The sequence below is a fragment of the Ischnura elegans genome, chromosome 3, assembly GCF_921293095.1.
Source record: "Ischnura elegans chromosome 3, ioIscEleg1.1, whole genome shotgun sequence".
Lineage (NCBI taxonomy): Eukaryota > Metazoa > Arthropoda > Insecta > Odonata > Coenagrionidae > Ischnura > Ischnura elegans.
The window spans coordinates 66,239,105-66,250,786 of NC_060248.1; the positions used below are offsets into that span (position 1 = coordinate 66,239,105).

General features: G+C 36.7%; 1 protein-coding gene across 2 annotated transcripts; it reads right to left on the reverse strand.

Annotated features, from left to right (window-relative positions):
- Positions 1 to 650: 650 nt before the first annotated feature.
- LOC124155967 (60S ribosomal protein L26) lies at positions 651 to 9,893 on the reverse strand. Of its 2 annotated transcripts, none has more exons than XM_046530208.1 (4): positions 9,805 to 9,893; positions 9,375 to 9,565; positions 8,915 to 9,055; positions 651 to 845 (listed from the first exon to the last, which is right to left on the reverse strand). In XM_046530208.1, the coding sequence occupies exons 2-4, from the start codon at positions 9,540 to 9,542 to the stop codon at positions 711 to 713; spliced, it is 444 nt and encodes a 147-aa protein (XP_046386164.1). In that variant the 5' UTR covers positions 9,543 to 9,565; positions 9,805 to 9,893; the 3' UTR covers positions 651 to 710. The 2 variants fall into 2 exon arrangements, with proteins under 2 accessions (XP_046386164.1, XP_046386165.1); XM_046530209.1 differs by lacking the exon at positions 9,805 to 9,893 and adding an exon at positions 9,678 to 9,763.
- Between the last annotated feature and the right edge of the window lie 1,789 nt (positions 9,894 to 11,682).

The following is an 11,682-nucleotide window of genomic DNA, read 5'->3' on the forward strand; positions in this document are numbered from 1 at the left end:
TAGGAGCACATACATCAAATTGGACAGAAAGCCTGTCTCCCACCTGCCTAGCAAGATGAGTATGCTAATGCTAGGCTTCTTTTCATAATTCCATCATTATGGAATCTAAAACCAGGAATCATGAGTATTCATGGCCTGACCGATGCTGCTAGTTCAATTTTGCTTCCAACATCAAGAAATTCAGTTCCCTTTTATTGAAATTAACTCATCAGTAGCTCACAACCTATCTGCCCATCCCAGGTTCCAGAGATCATAGGTAACTAGAGAATAGGCAGCATTGGCATACATTCCAAATTACCACCATACTTCCTCCCGGCCTAAATTGTAAATTTATACATCAATTATCTGCCTACCACATTCATCCAATATCACACACCACTAACAGTGCCTATGACAACTACCGTATATGTTTGAATAGTTTTTTTTCCATAAATGCCCATGGTAAAAGTAAAGTTAATAATTTTAGTTATAAGTTATAAGGGGGGACTATATTCAAATGAATTTTTTTTTCAACTTATCCCGAAACTGACGCCTCAAAATTAGGGGGGGACTATATTCAGAGGGGGATATACATATTTGGAGAAATACGGTATGTAAGAAAAATGACAACTTACTGCCATAACCAGAATGAAATGAAGAGGAACACCATGTTAGAGTTTACAATTTTTTTAATAGCACAATCTCCTTTACAACACACACGTGGAGCATATTCAAGATGTTTCCATAGCTGTGGTCTCCTCAGTGTATTTACCCTTATCTTTACCAAGTGCTGCTGCCCTACCCTTCGCTCTCCTTTCAATAATTTTCTTCCTATCCTTATCCATCTTCAGTTTGACAATAACCACCTAAAAAGGAAATTGGTATATCACTTTAAAATAAATAAAAAACAAGAATACACAGCAAATCTAGACCCATAATTCAATGCACCTTCAAAATTATGCAATACCTACTACCCGGCACTTTGACAGGGTTGCTAATACAATACAGACTCTCGTTATTACAAAGTTCAAAGGACCAAAAAACCGGAGGTTCTTAATAACTACGTTTGTATGAACGTTTCTTTTAGAAATCATCGAAAGAAAAAAACATACTTGTAAACATTTTTTGTATCTTCAATCTCCCACACTTATAATCTACTAAGTCAAGTGCATAATATAAGCAATTAAATTATGTGCAAGTCCTCAATATGCGAAGAAGATGCATTCAGAGACCTTGCTCATTAATTGATAACCCTATACAAGGCATTGAGGAGTGTGGTAATCCTGCAAAATGCAACACTGCATCACAACCATGCGTTAACTCACGATTGTGACGAACTGATCCAGCTTGCAACATAACCGGAGCCGAAAAAAAATTGCTGTCTGCAGGAATAAAGAATGGGCAAAACACTGAACAGTTCCTGACTTCACACCGAATTAAATGATACTTTGTTCAGATTATGCCCAAAGTGAGTTTCTCTATGCCATGTCGTGTCGCATCGGCAAACTCTGAAGGTGCCAAATTTGAAATTTCGGGTGCGCTTGAATTTTTTGAATATTCATATCTATCAAAGTTCATAAATCCAATGAGAGTAGGAAGAAGACTACCTGTACGTCCAATTTACGAGCGCCAATGAGTGGGTCACCATTATTCCACAGGAATGAAGCTTATTATATTATGCTATGTGTGTATTGAAGTACCTCCTACTGAAGAAAGAACCAAAATTGACAGTCTAGGGCACATTACAAGAAGAGAACTTAAACGTATATCAATGATGATAACATAGTGTAGGTAATATCCACCTAAATGCAGTTGCTTCTTCGTGGAACTTAATGAAAAACTTGTCACTGTATGATCAAAATGGAGATTTCAAAATATATTGCCACCAACAATTCTTGAACCACGGCCCCCTGGACGAGAGTCGACCACGCTACCACTAGACCAACTGACCAACCTGAAGGGAGGAGCACTATTCTAGAATTATATACGGCTAGTTATAAGTATCGCTTGAAAATTAATTAATTACAACCAAACTAAGGCCCATTCAATGGAACCACTACCAGTTCTAATGTGTTTGCCATTCCAAATGCCATAAAAAATATGGCATTGAAATAGGCGGAGCAAGGCACGTGGTCTTCCCTTGTTAACAGGAAAAAACTTAAGTATTGTCAGGAATGCATCACGATTGGTCTCGCTCTTGTTTAAATCTCATACATGTCATCCAACTGCCAAAGCTATCAAGACATCTTTGGGCCCATAAAGTCACTCACCAAGCATTTGTCCTCCAGAAACAAAGAATTGAAGCAGGTAGGCCAAAAGAGGTCAGTAAGACGGGGAAGGGATGAAACATTATTCAATTGTACTCATGTAACTAGATATTTTCCTTTGAAGACAATGATTTATGGTCTGTGTGATCTCGGAAATGAAAAAAAAAAAAACATCAGAGGCACAGGCTGTTGGAGGACTGTGGGTGGTTTTCTGAAATCTGCAGCCTAGTTACTTTTGATGTGATAATTATCCTACAATGTTGAGATTCCCAAGTGATTATTGGGAAGAGTCACACTATGTGCCAGTCGTATTTAGCCTTTTTTTTATTTTCAACAGCTGAAATTCTGCCACCTAACCCCTCTGAGAGCTTTTGAGAACAAAATGGTTCAGGAGTAGGACAATCATCCCAGTGCAATGGCACATTCAAAGAGAGAATTGGAACTCTTTCCACTATTATGGGGTGTTGTACTCACTGAAGCTATAATTTATAATCAGGGTTCCCACTCTACCTTAATAACCAAATTCACGGTTCGTTAAAAAGCCAACAATAAGACAATCACCAGCCATATATTAACTAAAAATTAACGCAGTGAATGTAAACGCACATGAAAAGTGATCTCAGTTATGATGTCACCTATCGTTTGTAAAATTCAGAGCCGACTAAAGGCCCAACCCAACCGCACTCTTGCCCAGATGCCAAATACCATGACCTCCTTTAATATGCAAATGCCCTTAAGACCTTCTTCTGTCTGGACACCGGAAGTCCTTTTTTAATTCCTCGCCGAGAGATTGTTTTTTGTGCACATTGTTATTACCACACAGTAACCAAATTTTCCGTATCCAATCTATTGAGAGCTATTGCCATAATTTGAAAACCTTCTCGTCGTAGAAATGTTTCCTTGAATGAAATTCCAATGGCAAACTCATATTTTGAAGCATATGGCATGTGCTCTTACTTTGTGTGGGAACTGAACTTAGAGTTACAAAGCAGATAGTTTTCGTAAATGGTTGATTCTGATCTACTAGGAATGCAAGTTATTTCATTCGTCCTTTTCAAAAAAAGTCCATTCTAAGCTATCACTGAAATTGAAACGCTTAGACAAAATAACAGACTTCCGCCATTAAAATCGAAAATAACGGTCAATGTGTCGTCATAAAGTACGGACCAATTACTACACTTCGAATATTTGTGTGTAGATAAATACATAGACTAAGAATCCACACGTGCCTGACCTTGAAACATGATTAACATACCAAATTTGATCAGTCAATCATAGTACTATTATCAAGATTGAGATATTTTTAAGGTTTCATGGCAAAATTCACGGCTTTTTCGAACGGTAGACGAAATTCACTGTTTTAAGGTTTTCACGGTTGAGTGGGAACCCTGAAAATTTCGGATCCAGATCCAATGTCTTCCATGACTTTGGATATGATGTATCTGATCAAGGCCAATATCCGCAGATATTTGGATCCAAGGTATCCGATCCAACCATCCCTAATATAAATATTAATGGTTTTCAAGGCAAGCCACAGAATCCGGCCACAACAGTGATTTTAATATTAAAATTTTACATGTACATGACAAAAGTGTAAAACTGGATATTTTAGAAATCACCAAATGCATTCTTGCACGTAACATCGAAATTTTTAATGATATGACTGTATTCAAATGTTCTAACTTTTTATCTACTGTTTTAAAATCTGACTTCTTCCTTGACAATCCTTCCTCCTCCCCTTCTCATTAACCAGGCAGGCAGGCAGTTTGACTGTGCTGGTGCACATTTGGCTCGATATTCAGCCGCGGCTGCTAATCGTTGGTGTATTTAGGTGTTTATGGCGGTAATGTCAATTAGGGCTTATTCTTCATCGGTGGAAATGTTTTTGGTGGATTTAAGTGTTCTTCATTTGTTTGTGAGGGGTTCTAAGCGGAGGGGGAATTTCGGTCTTCTGTGTTTGAAATGTGGGTTTGGTTGGTAGTCCCATATGTTGTGTATGAGAGTGTTGTATATATTGTTTAGGGATTTTTCAAATTTGTCTTTTAGTGTGTGTAGGTGTAGGGAGAAGGGAGGAATGTTTAGGTTGTTGGCGATATAATCATTTCTGACGAACCATGGTGCATCAACAATCCGTCTTAGTATCTTGTTTTGGATGATGCACAGTTTGTTTAGATTGGAGTATGAAGTCCCAGCCCAAGCTGGGTAGCCGTAGGTGAGGAGGGGGCGTAGCATGGCAAGGTAGATTGTTCTTTTCGTGTCAAGTTTCATTCGGCTTCTCCTGTTGATCAGTGGATTGAGGGCATTTGTCGCTGCATGTGTCTTTTTGGTGGCGTAGGCTATATGATTATTCCAGGAGAGCTTTGGGTCCAGTATTACTACTTTTTTTTTTGAACCTCCTATCCAACCAACAATGCTCAATGCTCCTCCTCATTTAGTTCCCCCCCCCTCCTCCTTCCCTCACACTATCGTTGGATAAATAAGGCTGGATGTTGTATGCTTTTCTCAGTTAGTCTTGATAATGACGTTGTAACGTTGAAACTAGTAGACTGCAAAAATATAAGGTTGTGGAATAGTACTGTGTTTTTATTTAACCATGAATATCTCATCGTTCCACCAAGTAACGCCTAAATCTGTTGATTTTATTGTCCATACCAAAGTTAATTGACTATTAAAATGGCAAAGCCAAAGAGGTTTCAGCAAAGTTGTGTTGACAATAGTTGTTTTATGTAAAAAAAAGGATTTCACAAGAATCAAGGCGAGACCCTAATTTGTTTTTCTTCAATTATAAATAGTTTTCAAGGCATGACAGGACCTGTTCAGAAGTTAATAGCAATTAAAACTGTGAAGCCAGAGGTTTCATCGCAGTATTGTTGACAGTAGTTATTGGTAGTTATGTTAGGCAAAATATGTAATCATTAGCATCAAAATCAGCTATTGAAGCATTCCTATATTTTTATAATAAGAAAAGGTTATCATAAGCTTGTAGGCCTTTAAACATCAATAATCATTTATCATAAATGCTAGATGATAAGCAGACAAAACCCGGCGACCATATAACTTGCTACGAGTAACATGTAAGGGACCTAACTAGACTATACAAGGGGTGATAGCAGCAGAGCTCGGCTGTTATAGCAGCCACATGACCATCCGATGATATATCCATCAGTAATGTTGTTAAGACATGGCCCTAAACCTACGTATTCATCAGTTATTTTATCATTATCAGCCATTGACCACCTTACATTCACCCCACAGGTCTCTTTCTACAACCGTGATGCATCCAAATGCATTTCTCAACGCAAGGAGTACATCCATTATTACTTTACAAGTGTTGTGGGAGAAGACAATGCTTTGGATCGCCAATAGAAACTTTAAGCAAAAATACTTGATCTTGGTGCATGAAATAGAAAGCAGAATACATTGGACTCCATTGGGAAGCCTATGGCTAGTAGGTAATGGACGTGATTGCATGGGCCAGAGGACCAGTTTTCTTAACTGATATTTCAGTATTACCGTATTTGAAGGCAAATAAGACGCACCCTTATTTAAAAGGCAACACACAAGGAAAAAAGTATCAATAGTCTGTGCGACAGCACGGCACCACAATAACTTAAAATGTGGTTTCTTTTTGTTCTCACGATTAATAAAAGCCAAGTAAACAATCTTTGAATACAAATTCCAAACATTAATATAAGGAAAATTAACAAACGGCAAGCTATTTTGAACATGATATGAAAATTTCAATGATATATAAATGAATGAACGGCAAGCAATTGAACATAATACAAAATAAATCAGAAACAAAAACAACATGTTTTTTAGTTCTCACATTTCGTAAAAGCCAAATAAAGAAAGCAGAAACAAAAGAAGGTGGAGCGAGCGCTACTATTTCTGTTTACTTTTTGATGGGAATGGTGCGGTGTCAGAAGGAAACCATCCCAGTTCTCTCTTTTGAGCTATATTTTAGTTGGCAAAAATTTAGTTAAACCTGATTAAATAATTTTGGCAGATGTAGGAAAGTTGTGTGTCTAGACCAGGGGTCTACAATTTACTAGGCCACATTCCAAGTTCTGAATCGCCCCGCGGGCCGGATAGCAAACTTGCCAATGACGGAAGTATTCGATACCAACGTCTACCGAAGTATCCGGTGGTGCATTTCTTATTTACGAGCAGTTGAAGGCGACTTTGACGTGCAATACAGCACTGCAATGCTCCTAGCAGCAGAGTTAAACAAGCAAGAATCACGTGCTACTTGAAATGAGTGCACGGGCCGTATTTTGGAGACCCCTGGTCTAGACCTTTATCCAGGCTAAAATAGCATTCAGTATTGAAAGTTAACCTGTGCCCTTCACATATAGGATGCAGGTAACTTTTTTTGAGACCAAATTTAGGAAAAAAGTGTGTCTTATATACCATCAAATACAGTATTTAACAATTTGACATGGTAATTTAAATGTAGAGCTTGGTAGCTTAGTATACCATGGATTAGGAATAAATATTAATGCAAAGCCGTATAAATTTGAAATACTTGGCCTTCCTAGTTAGCTTCAACTTCAATTTCAGGTCTTATCATAGGTATTTATCACGTAACAACATGACCAGGGAATACACTTAATTCATTTCATCACTGTGCAACAATCAGTAACTACAAGGTTAATACCAACAGTTCCTTATGGACCACTAATATTGAAAGTGCAATACCACGACTTGCATAATTATTGTCCAAGGATTGGCAGAATCCATGAAAGTACTTCTTATCATCGGCATTTACAACGGAATTAATTCATGAATCGAAAACACAATTCCAGGTTATCAGATAAAATTATAAGACAGCTATTAAGTCAAGAAATGCAAAGCAAAAATTAGTAGGTGTGTCAGATGTACTGTTAGATACTAAAGCTGGTGTCCCATGGTCAAATTTACATCAAAATATTTGCATCAAAATTTTTGTCCAAAAATTTTGATGCAAAATTTTCAATTTTTGGACAAAAATTTTGATGCAACTGGACAGGAGGTGTCCCACGATGCATCTCATTTTGATCAAAAACAAACGAAAGACTATATTTATGTAAACAAATTTGGAAACTTGTGGAGGTGAAGTATTCTATCTTTTATGTTGTTCCCGTATATTATCAATAATAATTGACGACGTTGCTCGCATTGTATGCCCTCCACAAAGCTAACCTGTAGAATTCGGCCTCAATACCTTAAGTAAATCTTTTATTCTTTCCAAAACATCCCTCCCTGTATTGAGATTCTAAAGATCGCTTCCTTCTTATTAAAGATCAACTAATTATTACGGATTTCCTAGTTGAGAGTTTCCATCGCCTATCATAAAGACCAAGTTTTGCTCATATTTACTTTTAGGACCACACCAGGCGAAGAAATAGACTATCACGAACGTATATTTATATTTGAAATAATGTTTGGTGAATTCACTTCGTGGTATGGTGATATTATAAATTTAAAACTAAACCTTTTAGTATTCCATACAGTACTAATGAAAAAACTCAACCGGCTTCGATCTATTCAAGTCCTTATATAGAGGTTTACGATTAAGATAACGACCTGAAAAGGAGGAAACCGTCTGGGTTTTTAATGCATACTGTGTGGAATACAACAAAGTTTATTTTTGTGTCCATAATATGCATAATTATTAATTAAAATACTCATGCAGACGATAAATAAGTTTAACCTATTTGGCCTGTGTGACAGTGCTTGGAGATGCTTTTTTGTCAAAGGGCCTATGATTGGTTGGTTTCATCCAATTGGATGAAAATTTACGATAGTACCAAAAGCCCGTTGGACGAAATATTGACCGTGGGACATCGGCTTAATATAAATTTCATTATTCACAAGAAACTAGTATTTCACATGCAAGTTCTAAATAATTCATTGCACGTCACAAATAAGATTCGGAGTCTCAACTGGCTTTAAATATGGAAATTTTTTAATCTACAACTTCCTCTGAAAGCATTTCTCGTTCTTGGAATGAACAAGCGTCCACGAAGTGGAAATTTTGCCTACCGACCAAAGATTTATGAGTGAAATACGAAATTCACGTGCGGTGTACTGAACTATTTTGGCTCACGTTTCGCTGGCTAATTTGACGGAAAACAATTAATATGGTCATTGCAAATTGATGTTTGAACTACACACACTATTCAAAATTAATTACAAATATAAATAGTTCATAAACAACGGGAAAACGAAACCATAGACTGAGTGTGGGTCCTCAGTCGCGTCAGTAACAATAAACTAATTAAGACAATGAACTATGATCAATCACAACATTCTCCGAAATTAACTTAGCTGAAACTGTCAGTGGGGACTCACACTGTATATATAATATATTTTCGTCGATATGAGGACTTCCATAAGAGCAATTTGCTTATATCGCAGTATAGAGAACGATTACAATCGAAAATGTTACATGGAACCGTAAGTCATTAACAATTATAACCGTCAATAATAGCATTTATCAGAGCCTTAGCTTCACCATGACACAACATAGGCAGAAACGTGTTCACAAATTCTTAGGAAAACCCTAAAAACTGCTAATAACGTTAATGCCCGCAGTTGCCTCATCTGTGAATGGTTTAGGTCATCATGTAAACGTAACCTAACAGAAAATAGAACGCAATTGTGAAATTTTAAAAAATAATTACCTTAGACGGGTGAATTCCAACGTACACACTCGCTCCATTGGCTTTCTCTCTCTGGATACGTTCAATATAAATTACAAACTTCTTACGGTACACTTGCACTACTTTACCGACTTGCTGTCCTTTGTAGTGGCCCCGTACAACCTGTAACGAAACTTTTGTTGAGGCAGGGGGCAAGGAAATAGCGACATAGTTAATAAAACGGCTTTGTCAGAGCCTAAGCTTCATCATGACACAACATGGGCAGAAACGTGTTCGCACATTACTAGGAAAACCCTAGAAACAGCTAATTACGTGTAATGCCTGTAGTTGCCTCATCTGTGAATGGTTTAAGTCATCATGTAAAACGTGAACTGATAAAAAAAACAAATCATCGCAACTACACCCATTCGATGATGAATCATTGTACAATGAAGACACAATGCTAACAGCCAATAAAGAATAATCTGATTGATTAAATTACCTGCACTTCGTCGTCCTTGCGAATGGGCATCGTCCTTACATTGTACTTCTGTCGCAGCTCCTTGGATAAGGGAGAAGACATAAGCCGCCGACGTATGTGTGACGGCGCTGTGAAATGCCTTTTACGGTTTTTCCGCCTCGAGGAGGACACGAGCTTGTTCAACTTCATTTTCAAAGGGTATGCTGCACCTTCTGAAGAAGATATAATATCAACTTAGGCCTTAAAGGAACGAAACGAGACAAGACCTCGTGTGCAACGTGGACACCATGATACAAACACAAGATTTTAACTATAACATTTCACCTCAAAAACTTCACTGGGAAAAGTAATTTATGAATCATGAATTTTAAATCAATATATTATAGAAAAAAGCTTGATACTGAGAGGCTGATATACAAGGATTACCGAAGATTGAAGTAAGATTACTTACACCGACAGCGATACCCAAAACGCTTTCACGGAAAGATTTCCTTCCGCTTCCGTTGATATACGCAAGGCTTGATGGGTATAACATGTGACTGTGTCGTTGCGGAGACGCGGCATTTCGAAAGTATCGGGAGGAGTGTCAGACATTTATGTCGCACCAAAAACAGTTAGAGAGATGTATTTGAAATTTATTTTTAATAAAACTAAGCCTAGGAGATTAGAATATAAAATTTATAAGAAATATTTGGATCTGAATACGCAGCCTACAGTTAGAAATCGATAGGCAATGGATGTAAAAATTGTGCTCATGTATTTCATTTTTACGGGAAGATATGTATTATCTGAGTCGAAGTTTAGAAAAATTTAGTATACTTGTCTAAGGGCTAAGTTTTTTAGTGATTTTTATTACGTGATTTCGAGTAATCTTGGTTACCAACGGCTTTCATTCAATTCCACCAGTAAGTAAACACTCCCACATTAACTGCCATGCATATATACCCACCCACCTAAACACTTTAAGTAATTAAAAGCAGCGGCAGTAACTCTTTTAGATGCCCATAATTTGGATGTGCGTTGTTATTGATTCTAGGTTTTACAGCAGGTTGAACTATACCTGCATGGTCAAAATTATTTTATTAAATATAATAAAGGAACTATGAAAATTAATAATAGCATATGCTTTAACATATGTATCAATGTACTATTTTTTAATTTCCATTATAACTACTACTTTATATGAAGTGGCTTGTATGAGTCAACAAGTCTAATGAATGTTGCACTGTCAAAATTTTATGTGAAATGAATTTTAAATGAAAGTTTTGAAATTCCCAGTAGGAGAAAAATTCATGAATTCTAAGACCTAAAAATTCACGCACAATTCTCGATTTTCACGGTTGCTGGATACCCTGCATTTCTTAGCATTGAGGTCACCTTTTCCCCCACCTCTGCTCAGTTGATCTATAAACTTAAGCGAACTCCCAAGACTATTCTTGAGGTAAAAAAAGCTAAACTGCTGCAAATTATATCAAGGTTAAGATAATGCAGAGTTAAATTCCATCCCATCACCCTACATTACTTAAAATCTCAGCTTTAGCAGTCAATATAAACAACTTGTCTTGTATTTGACTTCCCACCTCATTAGTTAAAAAGAAGGAAAGTTTTTAAAAGAGCACTTACAGTTTCGCAGGAAATTTTCTCTAAGTGCTTTTCCACTTCTTTATTCATTGCTTAACACTTTGGGCGACTTATAAGATATCTCACAGGACAGCACATAGTAATACTCACAAACTGTGATAGTTACTTTTTAACTCACTTTCTCAATAACAAAATCCACCAAAAACTAGGATAGCTTTAAGTTAAGGGAACACATTACCTTTAATTATTACACCAAAAATACTGCAAGATCGGTCTTATTTCATAGAGTTACTTATAAAAGCTTTCATCTTGAAAGTTTTGATGGCCATTTTTCAATATTTTTCCTAAAAAACTTTATTTGGGTATCTTTTTTTGTATTTTAAACATGTAGTATTAAACCACTAACTCCATTGTCTTAAGATTTTTCACATGATGTCATACTGTATCGATGTATTTGACTGGGAATTTTTATTTCTCGCTAGTTTTCCATCATACCCACTTATGCCAATGCTTAACACTAGCCCATCTTATACATTTCTAAGAATTTTATAAATAAGAAATTAAGTGCTATTAGTTACACTCATTCGAGGATTTCCCTATCATTATAAATGACTGATTAGTTCCTCTATGCCTGTCTTCCTCGAGCATTTCAAGCTGTAGAACCGAAAAATGATAGATATGTAAATATGTAACTATATTTTGAAGAGGGGGTGCTGGAAGCACAAATACATACCGTGTTACATGATAT